The 15,748-nt window shown below is 37.0% G+C and overlaps 1 protein-coding gene across 19 annotated transcripts in view; it reads left to right on the top strand.

Moving 5' to 3' along the window:
- Positions 1–15,748, top strand: part of DLG2 (discs large MAGUK scaffold protein 2) — a 1,981,735-nt gene that overhangs the window by 1,381,265 nt on the left and 584,722 nt on the right. For all 19 annotated transcript variants that reach the window (XM_041730223.1, XM_041730222.1, XM_041730221.1 and 16 more), the window contains one exon: positions 9,639–9,763. In XM_041730223.1, coding sequence (XP_041586157.1) covers positions 9,639–9,763 — 125 coding nt within the window. The remainder of the gene's footprint in view (positions 1–9,638; positions 9,764–15,748) is intronic.

Raw genomic sequence — 15,748 nt, 5'->3', positions numbered from 1 at the left:
AATTGATTTACCTCTTGCCAACTAGTTTCCCCACTCATATCACAGTCTCTACATCTCATATAGAGATGATATAGAACATCTCTGTCCAGGTATGCAACATCTTTGATTCTTCTCTTTCCTTGAATTCCAGCTATCAATAAATCCTGTCAATTCCACCTCCAAATCATGTCTCAAATATTGGTATCCCCATTGCTACTAGCCTATCCAGCTACCATCAGTTTCTGATCTGGACTGTTTCAACTCATCTTCCTGTCCCTGCCTTTGGCTCTCTTTAATGTTTTTTACACAGCAACTAGTGTAATCTTAAACTAAATCAGACTGCGTTACCCTCTGTTTTAAATCTTCATGATCCACAAACCTTATACCCCAGTGTCTGCCCCTGCTACTTTCTTTAACCTCATCTCCCTTCCTTACCTAATGAGTCTACTATAGCCATTCTAGACTCATTTTAGTTCCTTGAACAAGTCAAGCACTTTCTTCTTCTTAGGACTTGGTACATCTTGTTCTTCTATTTGTAACTCGTTTGTATGCCATACTACTTCACATTCTGCCCCTCTTCTTATCTCTACCCTAGGTCTTTGCTCACTTCACTGGACATTTCTGGCCTTATTTTCTTCTTTTTGTCTCTTTCTATCTTCCGAGGAGACTTCAATGTCAGCCACAATGTACTCTGACTTGATCATCACTCTAATGCAGTCACATAACCTTTACTGCACTCACATAACTATTGGTGAGTGCCACTTCATCCCTGAAAGCTTAAGCCCAAAAATCCCAGGGTCCACAGCCTGCTATTCCCTCTTCCATCCTCTGTTCTCCATCAATTTATACTTTGACCTTGTCATGTTCTCAATCTTCTTACCCACGTTTCTTCTTCCAGGCTGAGCATATTCCTTGCTTCTCTTCCTTTTCTATCCTTTCTGATTTGCATTCTTCATTCCTTTGAGAGTTAACCACATTTGCTTTTCACACCTCAGCCCTAAAGGCAATCAAACCTCTCCTTTTCGCTGTTCATGATTATTAAGCACTGTGGGAGAAAATCCCATAATCATGCTCATGACGTCCCACCTCAGTGCTGCTCAGCAGACCTCTACTGATCCTAACATGTCTCTCTTGCCTCACAGGTGCAATTCCAACCCTTCACTGCTTTCTGTATGTCTCCAAATTCATTCTAGACTTTCCCTTCGGTGTCCTGACATCTAAATGTATAAGGCAAAGACGTTATCGGTTAAGAACTCCTTCAGCTTTTCTTCTCTTCTACCTTAAAATGACCCTACAACTTCTTCTGCCTTAAAATAACACTTTAACTTTATAGGAATTCTTATCCCAGATAGAAAAGTATCCCTATTCCCCCTCCAAAGGCTGTCTTAAAAAACAAACTGTCATTTTTTCTTTTGTTAAACATGTTTTGTGAGTATAATGTGTTTGTGTATTTAGAGTAAGACATATTTATAAGGAAAATTAAAGATGGACTTGCTCAAAATGACAAAAGTAAATAAATCTATCATTCTGATAACCATTGAAAGCAACTTTAATATACTGGTGAATGAATATACTTTCAAATTTCTCTATGCATATATATTATAAAATATAAATCTTATATTGTATTCTACTTTATTTACCTAATCTGTATTGTGAAGATACATTCATCTTATAATACCATTGTATTCCTTGGTGTGGTTATACCACATATACAACCAGTATCTATGGTAGGGACTCAAAGATCTGGATTCTAGACCTTATTCTCATTCCTCCTTCTTCAGATCTTTGCTCCCCATGGACTGCCTTTCTCTTTTGTACCTTCAGTCTCCCTTTCCAGGGGCTTCTTTCCATAGCCACCAGAAATGCTTGCATTTTCTCCCTGCCACTTTCTAAAATCATTCCTCTATTCTTGCCTTCTCCTCATCAGATACTACCACATGTCTCTCATAAGAATAAAACTGTTTCACAAAGCAGTAATCAATCTTTACCATATCACCCCTTTACTTATCACAAGTTCTTTGGCCTATTGTAAAGGTCTATTCTCTTTCCTCCTGTTTATTGAAACATCTTCCTCTCCACAGTCCCCCAATCCCTGAAAACACTTTCCCATGGTTACCAGACATAGACCTCTTGGTGGTTGTTCAGCAGTAAACCTGAAATGCAACTCCTAGAAGTTATAAGTAAATGAAAACAGGCATCTCTTAGACAGAGACTAAGAGTGTTATTCAGAAATACAAGAATTGTGGATAACATCTTAAAACATTTTTTGAGGGGGAAAATCTTTATGAAAATAACTGCAAGCAGCAGTAGTTAGAAATGTCTGAATTACACTCATATCTTTATACCCTAATAATAGGCCTGTGGCCATTCATCTTTTGATATTGCAGTATGTTATAGAAAATGGATGTGAGAAAGACTGAATGATTTTCAACAAGTAATGTCTATGAAAAAAAAGACATCTTTTTATTCTTTGTGCCATTCCAGATTTACTGCCTAAAATAAGATATCTTCCAAGACAATTTAGTAGATAACCTACTAACTAATGGACCTTTCTGTCAAGTGACATTTGTCTCTTGTCATGTAGCTTGAGGATTACTTTAATTTGCTCTTGTCTGTTTTAGCCTTTCTTCATATCTTCATTCTATCTACTTATATTGTTCACCAGTCTATGTGTTAATCACTAGTCAAATTTTGCACCAGTAATTTTCAATCCAGGTGTATGTCAGAAACTTACAAATTAGAGACTGAGGCATGGTGATATATCCGAGAACAACATGCATATTATTTTATAGTATGTGATATAAAAAAAATATAAACAAATGTCATTGCTGGAGCAGCTGTGCAGAAAATAGACCTGTATATTGATCATTGTGGACAGAGAGAGTTAAAGGAACATATAGATTCTCTTGGAATGAGGGGATTGTGTAGGACTCTTGGAGTCAGTAAAAGGATTTATAAAATTTCAATATTATTCAAAACAGGGCACGGCTGTTAAAGGTCAAAAGAGTTGGAGTCTTTATCTAGCCTTTATTTATCTAATAGTTTTCAGCACTGCTACTCTAACCCACTCCAACCCTTTCTTATTCAGAATTTTTTAGCTAAATTATTTTTACCAAAAGAAATAACATATAGTAATAGTGTAGGTTAAAATTCATCAACAAATACTTGTTGGATGAATAAAGGAATAAATGAAAAAACATATAGTCTGAATTCTGTTTTCCCTTATTGCCTTCAACTTGTAAAGACCCCTTTAACAGTACTATGTGTCAAACCAAAGAAAATTAACTAGTAATGATTAATTATCACCCATGTACCAGGATCTGTGCTTGAGACTCTGCTAATACACATCATTTGCTTTCATCTTTCTAACAATTCTGGGAAGTAGGTATTATCTGCATTTTTCAACTGAAGAAACTAGACTCAAAGTTGAAAATTTTAGCCAATGTCAAATACTTAACAAGTGCAGAGCTGGCACTCAAACCTAGGTCTGAATGGCTCAAATCCGTGCTTTTCCATTAGAAATTTTCTGGGGCATCTGGGTGGTTCAGTCCATTAAGCATCTGACTCTTGATCTTAGCTCAGGTCTTAATCTCAGGGTTGTGAAATGAAGCCCTGCCAAAAAAAAAAAAAAAAAAAAAGTTAAAAGAACATTTTTGGAATATTTAGGAGTGGTTTAGACTTTTTTTCAAACATCCAAAATAGTGGTTTGTTATTATTATCATTTTTATTATTTATCCACCATCAAATCATTTTTTTCAACCCAGGAAAGGAAATATGATATAATGGAAAGAAAATGATATTTGGAGCCTAACAAATTTGATTTGAATCTGAAATCCAGGGATCCCTGGGTGGCGCAACGGTTTGGCGCCTGCCTTTGGCCCAGGGCGCGATCCTGGAGACCCGGGATCGAATCCCACATCAGGCTCCCGGTGCATGGAGCCTGCTTCTTCCTCAGCCTGTGTCTCTGCCTCTCTCTCTCTCTCTCTCTCTCTCTCTCTCTCTGTGACTATCATAAAAAAAAAAAAAAAAAAGTTTGAATCTGAAATCCACTATTTGCTTATTTTCTGTGTTTGGATGTTACTTTACTCTTTTCAGGGTTTTCCATTTGTTTGTTGTTTGCTTTTAATATATAAAACGGAAGAAAAAAAAAGAAAAAATAAATAAATAAAACAGAAGAAATAGTATCTACTGAATGGAGGATTATAAAACACTTAGGTCAGTGTTTAGCTCAGAATAAATATGCAACATATGTTAGTTCCCTTGAGAGAATTTTTAGTATTTTGGTATTTTTTGAGTTTTATTAAGAACTTTCTAATTTTTAAATACTCTCCCTCTTAGTTTGAATTATTACTTTTACTATTACTAATTATTAATTAATGATTTTCTTGTTAAAAACATGTCATTTGCTTTTAATATTTTCAGTGGTGATCATACTATAATTAAAATTATGGATACTTTTTTTTCCCTCTCACATTTATAAAATGAAGATTTCCTGCTGTCATTGTCACTACAATTTTAATGGCTTCGAAATAGTCCCACACTCAGATAGATGTATGACAGCATTTTTAGCCATTTCTACATCATTTGGATGTTTGTTCCCAGTTGTTATTGTTCTTTGTTTTGTTTTGTTTGGTTTTTAATATTAAAAACTTAATACTGGGATGAAGCTTTGAATATAAATCTTTGTACATATCTCTGATTATTTCTTTAAGATAAATTCCTAGAATTTAATTCCCAGATTAAACAATACTTTAAAACAAGAACTTCTGGGACACCTGGGTGGCTCGGTGGTTAAGTGTCTGCCTTCAGCTTAGGGCATGATCCTGGAGTCCTGGGATCGAGTCCCACATGGGGGCTGCCTGCATGGAACCTGCTTCTCCCTCTGCCTGTGTCTCTGCCTCTCTCTTTCGATCTATGTGTCTCTCATGAATAAATAAATAAAATCTTTTTTTTTTTAAGATTTTTATTTATCTATTCATGAAAGACAGGGACAGAGAGAAAGAGAGAGAGAGAGGCAGAGACACAGGAAGAAGGAGAAGCAGGCTCCATGCAGGGAGCCTGATGCAGGGCTCGATCCAGAGACTCCAGGATTACACCCTGGGCTGAAGGTAAGGCTAAACCGCTGAGCCACCCAGAGATCCAATAAATAAAATCTTTAAAAAATAATAAAATAAAATAAGAACTTCTAAAAAAATCAAAGAAATTCTTTGTAAATAGAAAATTCTATAGGGGTGCCTGGGTGGTTCAGTGGGTTAAGCATCCAACACTTGACTTTGGCTCAGGTCATGATCTCAGGTCCTGCTGTTGAGCCCCACATTGAGATCCACACTCCTGGGGAGTCTGCTTCTCCTTCTCTTCCTCTCTTCCTGCCCTTCCCCCTCCTTGAGCTCATACTCTCTCTCCCTCTCTTTCTCAAATAAATAAATAAATAAATAAATAAATAAATAAATAAAATATTTTTTAAGATTCCATAAATGCATATGATTATATCATTTTATTTTTTTTCTTCTTTTTTATAACCCCATAATGGAAATAATTTTAACTTTAGAAAAACTTTGAAAGAGGAACTTTTCTGAGGATATTGTATTTATATTTACAAACCATCAGTTAAATTGTTGGTTACTTTCTGAGAAGAGATGGAGTGTACTAACTAAGATTTTCATGTACTAACATGAAAGAAGAAGGACCATTTGGCTAGGCAGCGGACTTGTGCTCTTGGGGGAGAATCAGCAAATATGGAGGATTAGGAGCAAGGAAAAAGAATGGTTCATGCCAGACACGTTCATCAGTCATGGAATCTGCCCAACTGCAAGGGAATGCAGCCCACCCAGAGCCCTCTGCAGGGGCTGCCCTCACTAGCGTGGCACCTCACAGTTGCCATTGACTGAGTCAAGTATCAACACTCGGTTAATTAGCCACAATTCTCAGGATCTAAGAGTGTCAGCCAGGGGTCTACCTATTCACATGGAGAGAGCTGCTCAGAACACAAAGGTTCTGGGGTCTGCCCATGCAGCTGGCTGGCTCTGGGATGATTGTCAGGGGACTGGCATGATTCAGCCATGGAGAACAGCAGGCAGTAATTTCACTGCTGCTTGTTATCTGTCCCTCTCTCTCCGCTGAATGCTCCTGGCTGGTAGCAAAGGCCGGAAAGGGACGGCTGGGTGAGAACAATAAGGAGAGACAGGAAAACGCTTTAAATAATTTCCTTAGCTGAAGTCACATGAATATCCTCTAAAAAACCATGGTGGCTGGCCAGGCCCAGCTGGCAGACTGGTTTTGACTGAAACATAAAATTTGGTTTTGGAAATCCTTAAGACTGGAAGCACACGTCCAGTTACACTCTGCCTCTACCTACCACTTTTCATTATAGATTTTCTTATATACTCATTCTTTTCCTCAGAGTAGATTTGAGGGCAGGGAAACGTATATTAGGAGATGCCAAGGCCACCATATTCTCCATATTAGAGTCAATTCTAAAAACAGTTGTAGTTGCTAGATTGTCCTTAAACCTATTAGGTCAAAGATCTATTGATTCACAAAATGAGTTTTAAAAATGTAGTAGTGATCTACTTCCAACACTAAAGCATTTCTCTTTCTTTGTTGGCAAAGGGTAGTTCTACAAATCAAGCCAAAGATCCAGAAGAATCTTTAAAATTGTCCAGTTTGACCTCTCAATAAATGCCCGGATCCCTCATGTCCAGCAACTAAGCAGCTGTTCTCTGAGTAAAGGGTCCTCCAGAGCAGCCTATCCCCATTTTGGACAGTTTTATCTCATTCATCCTTTACCTAAGCCACAGTTTGTATACTTAGGCTTTCCATTTTTATTCTTGTAGCCACATAGAACAAAAAGGCTTCTACTTGTGTATTATATTTTTTAACACATTGTGGACTTTTACTGTGTCCTTTTTGTGTCTTCCCTTTAGATCTTGAATATTCTCAGTAAGTTTGTTTGTTCATTTACTCATCATTTATTTACTGAACAATACTATGTGCCAGAGAAAGTACCAAGAAACAAAGATGAATACTACACAGTTTCCTTAGTTTGAAGGAAAGATAGACTCATAAATATATAAACTCAAAATAATGCAGTGCATGGCATAAACACAAAACTCCTTAAAGATTTAAAAGGAGACTAAATTACCCAGAGACGTGGAGTTGTAGTAATTATTTAATATTTTCTGTAGCACGTGCCTTCTGAGCCTTATCTTGGATAATGGGAAGAATTAAGCTGGCAAAGGGGAGATAGAAAGTACCTGGCAGAAAAAACAGCATGAATAAAGGCCAAGAGACAAATCATGAGGTGAACTGTACAGGAAAGAGCCAGCAGCTCAGTTGAGTATTTCTGCAGGTGAAAATGTAAAGCTAGAAATGAAGGTTAGTGAATATCTTTCTCAAATGGCAAAATTTTCAGTGCCTTCTCCAAAAATATTGATATTTTCAGGAGAAAGTATTTGTATATCTCCCTATCTGTGCTCTCCTCTTTCTCTACCCCCTTACTCAAGAAATGATTATCTCCGAGGTGCCAATTCTAGTAAGACCAATATACTCCAATTGATGTTCTTGGAACTAGACCCAAATTACAATGAAGATGCTCATCTTTCCTTCCAAAACCTCTAGATCTTACAGAAATTGCCTCACAAGTCACCTACATGCTATCCTGATAACTATATACATGACAATGTAGTTGATATTACAGTAAAAATGTATTGATTATCAGATGCCAGACTATCACTGCCTTTTCTGCTCTTTCTTGGATTCCACAAAGGGAGAAATCATCTAGTCTTATTCCCTGTAGCCTTAGCTTCCCTGTAGCCTTACACATAATAGATACTCAAATAATACTGTTAGAGTCATCTGGTATCAAGAGATACTTAAAACCAAGAATAGCTTCACCTGCACTTGTGGTAAATTCTTATCACATCCAGTTCATTTTGCTTTCTTCATTCAAGCCTTGTCTGTGTCCTGGACCGAGCAAACCCTTTCTGGGGTAAAATCTCAGGGATTTTACATATGTTCTTCCTTTGCCTGGAATGTTCTGTTTCCTCCCCAGGTTCCATCCTGACCCCCTTAAAAGTAATTAACTGTTTTTCACCTTCAGGAAAAGTCCTTGTGCTTCCTTCCTCTGTTGGCCACTCCTATACTCTGCACTTCCTCTTCCTGTGCCTCATAAACTGATATATTCACTGCTATAGTCCCAGAAACTAGGCCAGTGCCAAGCATAGAGCTGATGTTTAACAAGTATAAAATATATTTATGATTACATGACTGCTACTGAGTATTGTTTCTGTTCAATGAGCATTGGATTTTTCCAAAGAAAAACAGAATTAGAGAAATGTCAGAAGTATAAAGACATGGGATTTTAGTTGTTATGGTTGAATTATTAATTTCAACCCTTCAACATAAATGTATGATTGCAAAATCATCCTTCTGGAATTCTTATTATTCAGCCAATAAATATTGCCAAACATAACCTTGACATTTGTAGTGATATAACTGTCAAGTTACAGCTGATTTTATCTTGACATTGAACTTTTCTGACTAATTGAGTGTCTTAATTAATTTTTCTGGATTAACTACTAAATTTTTAATCCTCATCTCTTTTTATCCAAGAGCAGAACTTAATCAGGTAGTTTTAAATTTAGTAAGCTATCTTGGTTTTAGTGAAATCAAATATCCAGTGATAAAAAAAAAAAAAAATATCCAGTGATAGAGAACTAGTTAAATAAATGATAGTATGTGACCTTGATGAAATATTATTAGCAATTTAAAATGGATAATTATAAACAGTACCTAGGTATATGGATATGGCTTAAAATATAATGTGAATTAGAAAAAAACATCCGAACATAATATGGAAACCTAATGTAGCAAGGGAGATATAGATAAAAATATGTAAATAATAAATATGTTAAGTAAGATGGCTTGTGAATTTGGGGAAGACTTTTAATTATGTCTTAATACAGATTTTAGAAGGTTATATGTACATTGGATGTCAATTACTATAATTTACATGAGTAAGTATGAAAGCTTTATTAGAATATAAACTATCAAATTTACATGCTGCAGTAGTAATACATTCCTTGTCTATATCTATTGCAAATTAAAATCTGTTTATTGCTAAAAAATATCTCACATTCATTAACTCTAGAAGGGAGACCTGCCTTCTGAAGTCAAAGCTTCTTGTTACATAAAGACTCATTTATTTGATGTATAACAGTACTGGAAATAAAACAGCCAAATTTCACTACTCTACTAAATCAATTTCCACATAACTGGTTTCCTTCCATTCTTTTTCATATATAATTTTCACAATTGACATTAATATTTTTGCACATAACACAATTTGTAAGCTTTTATTTCCTACTTTGTAATGATCATTTTAATTGCTGTATAAAAAAATACTTTCCCTAAATGCCAAAATATAAGGCCCTTGGAATAAGCGAAAATGTAAGGCCCCTTAAATTCTTGCAATGCAGAAACGAACTTGAGTGTTTTTTCTGACCTTCCTTTGTCTGCTGACAGTGCACTTTATAGCTTTGCATTAGAAGACTGTTATCACCTGATATCCATTTGAGTGGTAAGATGATAACGGGTAGTGCAAGGGGAACTAGGTTTAGGTGACAGCCATATCATTTAATGTCTACGTATTGTCTCTCCAGGGGAATTCTGGCCTGGGATTCAGTATTGCTGGAGGAACAGATAATCCTCACATTGGAGATGATCCTGGCATATTTATTACGAAGATTATACCGGGTGGTGCTGCAGCAGAGGATGGCAGACTCAGGTAAAGCTCTGACACGTTAGAATTATTTGGAAAGTAAATCTGCCACATCAATAAGACATGTTTATACCTTTGGAGAATAATAATTTTACAAGGCTCTGTACTTGAAAGAAATGGCTGTCAAAGCAAGCTTTCGATAATGACTTTGCAGATTTCTTATTACTGACTAAAATTCAAATAGTATTTAATTTCTGTTTGTTGATGAGCACTATGTTCAACATTCAGCCTGGCTCTGTAAGGAGAGTGTGCAGATAAATCTTTTGTTCCATGAGGCCTTCATTCTGGCTAGAAGGAAGAATACTCAGAGCTGGTGAGCAAATAATAACATGTTTCAAAAACACTATACTGTAAGTAGTATTAACAAATAAGGCAATGGTATAGATACTGTGTGTAGTCATAGATTCAGCAACCACTTATAAGCGCTTTCTGCAGGAGTTTGAACAGAGAGTATAAAAACTATTCCATAGGAAGATTCTATACTGGGTCTTAAAAAATAACTAAGATTCCACTAACCGCATAAATCGGAATAAGGACACAGGGGGAGAAAGAACAAATTATCCCAACGAAGAGAGAAACCAATCTGACTTTGATGAGGACCACGATGTGAGGTTAAGTAGGTAGATAGAGCAGAGCAGAATACTGCTCAGCATACAGTAGTAGCTGCTAGAACCAAGGCCTCCACTCTTTAAAGAACTGAAGATTATTTGGGTAACTAAGGGTCACACACATTGGACAATTAGTAAATAATATAAAATTCTATCAGAGATCAAAGCACTAGCTAAAAGGCATTGTAGATTGGAACAATTAGAAGAGATTTGCCTGGGGAGAAAAGCATGTCCCAGTGTTATTTTAGTACTTCCACTACACTGTGAATCCCCTTTGGCCAAGAAGTTATATATAGAAGTGCATCAATAAATTCTTGCTGAATGAATGAGTTTTTTAATTAATTAGTTAATTAATTAATTAAAGGAGTTGAGGTAGGAGGGTAAATTAATGAGTAAGAAAAGGGTGGGTAGCACAAGCAAAGTCCTGTAGGTAAGAATGACTAGTTTACATAGAGCCACTCTGGGGACTGTGAACTAAGCATTGCAAATGTAAGCTTTGTAGCCGTTCCTTAGTCTGCTTTCTCACTAAACATGAGTAAGCTAGTTTACTGTTTTTCTTATAAAAAAGCCAAGAACACTTGTGTTCCCTATCTACTTGTTCCGACGCAGTGATTACTTAGAACAGCTTGTGGAAGAGAATCACAGATTTTTTTTCAGGGGCATCTGAGTCTCCCACCAACATGAAAAATATGAATGACACTCCCACAGGAAACACATGGTTTTTAACAAAAGAATTTTCAAACTGAATTGGTGAGATTAATTTCTGAGTAAGGAAATACACATGCTACAGAGTGAACAGTTTGAAACAGATACTATGTAATTCTTATGAGTCATCTTGGTGACTGGGTTTGCTAATACTGAAGGCTGGAGAAGCTTTTCTAAACTTTTCAAAGTTTAGAAATAGTAGTTGGAAGATTGCTCTGCAATCAATGGTCCACAACCACCATCTCACACCACTCTGCCTAGAACCAGGAGAACTTCTCTCTCTTAGCCAAATTCCCGCCCCAAGTTTGGGATAGAATAGCCTTTATGTTAAAGATGCTTACCCTACAGTTAAGAATGAAAAGTGGCAGTGACACCATTGTTTGCTTGCAAATATGGGTGGCAGTATCATGCCTACAGAGGTAAAAGGAGTTCTGCTACAAGGAGCATCCAGTCGTTATAAAGAGAATAAACATAATACTAGCTAAAATTTATTGAGCTTTTTATGTCTGTAGGGCATTGTGCTAAGATACGTAGATAGAAATAAAGATGACATAAACACATACAGTCTCCTATATACTCACAATATCCATATGAGGTAGATATTGTTATTTGACCATAATATTAACCCATGAAATTAAGGCTTAAAGACTAAGAAGATCACCCAGCTAGCTTTGAATACACCCAAGAATTAATCCTGAATATCATTTGTGTACTCTCTAAACTCTTGTTCAACAGTAGAATCTTCTGTATCATGTGGTCTTTGCCTAAAAACTCCCAAAGGGAAAGGGACTAACACACAAGCCCACCCAAGAAGTCCTTTCTCACTGTGGCAGGGGCACTGTTCAAAGATAGGCCAATGAGCTGTGAGGAGTACTTTTTATCTCACCATTAGTGCTTTGGACAGGGGAGCAGCACATCACAATGAGCTCTAGAAGGATATAGGTTCTAATCTCTGTATACTAATATAATTGGTCTTGGAAAGTTACACTCTTTTAGTCCCTGTTTTCTCCTCCATAAAATGATGACACTAATATCAACTCCACTGAGTTGTTCTGAGGATTCAGTGAGAAAACTTATGTCCCCAGCCAAGTCAGTGTATATTAGATACTCAGTAAATATTAGCAATATCTCCCCCTTTTCCCTACCTGCCCTCCCTACTCTCAGTGGTCTTTCCTCTGCCCTTTCTACTTGTCCCTTCCATCTTTCTTTCAGCCTCCTTTCAGCTACCATGTCTTTCCCTAAGGTTCCTGTTCTTTTATGTCCATAGCCCTTTTTCTCCTGCTTATAACATGGAACTAAAGGCCATTTAGAAATAGGTATGGTTCTAACACAGGTTCTATATTTCTGTTCTTGAGTTTATAATGTAATCAACTAAATCTGCTGTTTCCCTCACTTAAAAAAAAAATAAGCTCACAAACTAAGCATGGTTATGTTTTACTTAAAAAATTCTTTGTTCTTTCGTGTGTTAGAGACTCTTAAAATGTTTAAGTATGTCTTTTCCACTATAAATTCCACTATATAGTGTCTTTTCCACTATAAATTTCCACTATAAATTATATTGTTGAAAATCAAATAACACTAAAGTTTACAGAGAAGCTGAGGCCCAGGAAAGTGAGTTGATGGGTCTGCTCTTGAAGGAGTAGAAATTTGGATTCTACAAAAGTGGATATATTATAATCAGATCAACAATAATAATAGCAGAGACCAACATAGTGGTTCAATGTGCCAAGTGATTTTCCTGGCACATTAATTCATTTAAAATGTTCAACAACTCAATGACACCCACAATTTTATTATTCCCATTTTTCAGATTAAAAAACCTAGGTACTGAGGTGCCTGGGTGACTCAGTCAGTTAAGCGTCTGACCCTTGATTTCAGCTCAGGTCATGATCTCAAGTGGTGGGATTGAACCCAGCATCCAGCTCTGCATTCACCAGGGTTCTCTCTCTCCCTCTCCTTCTGTCCTTCTCCCCATCTCTCTCTCTCTAAAATAAATAAATAAATATTTTTGAGAAAAATGAAAAGAAAAAATCAAAGCATTAGAGGTTGAATAATTTGCACAAGCTTGTATGACTAAGAAATGTTAGAGCTAGAATTTGAACCCAGGTAGTCTCACTACAATGTCCATGTCATTGCCTTCTATATTATGCTGGTGGGGAGCAGGGAGACACTTGAAGACGCACTACAGTAGGCAGCATTCTAAAAATGCCACTCCTCAGAAGTCCACATCGTAATCCATAGAACCTGTGTCTACCGTGAGATATCACACCTGTGTATGTTATGTTGTAATACCCAGTTGACCTTAAGATAGGGGAGAGTATTCAAGTGAACATGATCTAATCATGAATTTTAAAAGTGGAATGCTTTCTCTGGCTGGTGGCAGAAGTCGGAAATTCAAAATGTGTGAAGTACTTGACACTCTGTTGCTGGTTTGAAGACAGCGGGAGGAGGTCATGTGAGAATGTGAGAAAGGCCTCCATGTGAGAAAGGATGAGAAGCAGGTCTTCAAGCAGACAGCTAACAAGGAAGCAGAAACTTTTCTCTTACATCTGCAAGGAGCTGAGTCCTGCCACACCGATGTGAGCTTCGAAGAAGATCCTAACCTCCAGATGAGACTGTTGCTCAGCTGACGGGGATTTCAGCCTGTCAGAACCTAAGCAGAGATTCTAACCATGCTGCACCAGACTTCTGACCTGTGTAAACAGTGAGCTAATAAGTGGGTGTTGTTTTAAGCTGCAAATTTGTGGCGATTTTCTAAGGAGCAATAGGACACTAATAAATACACCATTCTAGGAATTCTAAGTTCATTATCAAAAGCCTTCCTGTGCGAGCTCAATCACACTCAGTATAAAGTGAGTGTGAAGGCTTAAGACACAGATGAAATGTCAGGTGATTCTCTCCCTGAGATTAGACCCCAAAATGAGCTCAGGTCTCAGGACTTGCCCCAAATGAGAGATATAAGAGAAAGAACATAATATTTGGAGTAAGGGGACCTGGATTTCAAGTTCTGGTTTCTAGCTGTGTGACTTTGGGATTCTTTTTAGGACTCTCTGTGCTCCAGTTTTCTCACTGGTTAAATTGGAGATAGGAGCATAGACCCCAGGAAGCTATGGTAAAGATTAAATGAAATAGTGAGCATGAAGGAGCTATGTAAAATTCAAGGCCCTCAACACAGCTCATTCTGCCAGGCCAGCCATTTAACAGCATGCTGAACTTGTCACAAGTCTGTGACTGCCAGGAAAGGACACTTATGGTAGAAATCTAAAATAACCCCCAATGACCCACAGCCTGCATGATTTCTTCCCCTTGTGTGGGCAGAACCTGTGAATATGATGGAATAGTACTTTCATGATAATATTGTTTTATTTGGCAGAAGAGATTTCACAAATATAATTAAGGTCCCTAATCAGTTGACTGAGTTAATCAAAAGTGATTATATTGTGTCAACCTCACCTAATCCAGTGAGTACTTGAAAAGCCAAGAGATTGTCCTGCTGGCCCAGACAGAGCAAACTTCCATGTTATGAGATCTATAGAGGGGGCCGTGGGGCAAGTACTTGAGGGCAGCTTCTAGGAGCTGAGAATAGTCCCCAGCCTATGCCAGTAAGATGGAAGATATCAGTGATATAGCTAAATTCTGACAATAGCCCCATGAGCCTAGAAGATGAACCCATGATCCTGAAAAAAATGATATCCAGCTGAGAAAGCAAGCAAACAAAGCAAATCATGACACCCTGATTGCAATCTTGTGGGATCCAGACTGAAGGATTCTACTAAGTTGTATTCAAACTCCTGACACATTAGAACTCTGAGATAATAAATGTATGTTGTTTTGAACTTTAAAATTTGTGGTAATTTATCACTCAACAATAAAAAATGAATATGAACACTATGGAATTCTGATTCTGAAACTCCCTTATGTCTGGGCTGCAGAGTGGCTTGCCAATTATAGGCCTCTGAACTTCAGAAACAATGAGCAGACCTCACAGCTCATCTCAGGCCACTGATACCTTGGAGACAAGAGGCAAAAAGCACAATGAGAAGCAAGGGAGGGACCAAGGTCAGAAACAGGGAAGAAACTAGTGCCCCAAGGCGAGAGACAGCAGAGATCTGTTTCATCTGATGGCTGGAGATGTGAGTCTGAGCTAGAGTGAGAGAGCAAGCCAGAGCTATAGGGAAAATAAGGAATGAGGGCTGAGTTAAGAGGCAATGCAAGAAAACACATAGTGGTTTAGATGAATTTCTCTGGACAGTGATCTTTTCCCCCATATAACTTCTTTTTTTTTATATATATATATATAACTTCTTTTTTAAATACAACTTATTATGTATGTGTGTTTAGGGAAATAATAGTTGCCTTTATGTGATATATATTTATATATAATGCAGAAGAGTAGGGAAAATTTTTAGACACAGCATTTTTATACTACATGGAGTCAACCACTATTAACATGTTTTGTGCATTTATTTCTGGTTTTTTTCACTATTTTTAAAAATTTTGTTTAGATCATGTTCTGTACAGTTAGTATTTGCTTAACTCCACATAACCTACTTCATAAACCTTTGCCTAGATAATTTTACAGCTATTTTAATTATTGCTTAATAATATATTTACTATTCACATTGTTAAGAGTTTATTTTCAGTTTCTTAGCATTTTAAATATTTTTCATAGTTTCCT

Source organism: Vulpes lagopus, chromosome 15, assembly GCF_018345385.1.
Source record: "Vulpes lagopus strain Blue_001 chromosome 15, ASM1834538v1, whole genome shotgun sequence".
NCBI lineage: Eukaryota > Metazoa > Chordata > Mammalia > Carnivora > Canidae > Vulpes > Vulpes lagopus.
This window is presented reverse-complemented; position numbering and strand designations above follow the sequence as displayed.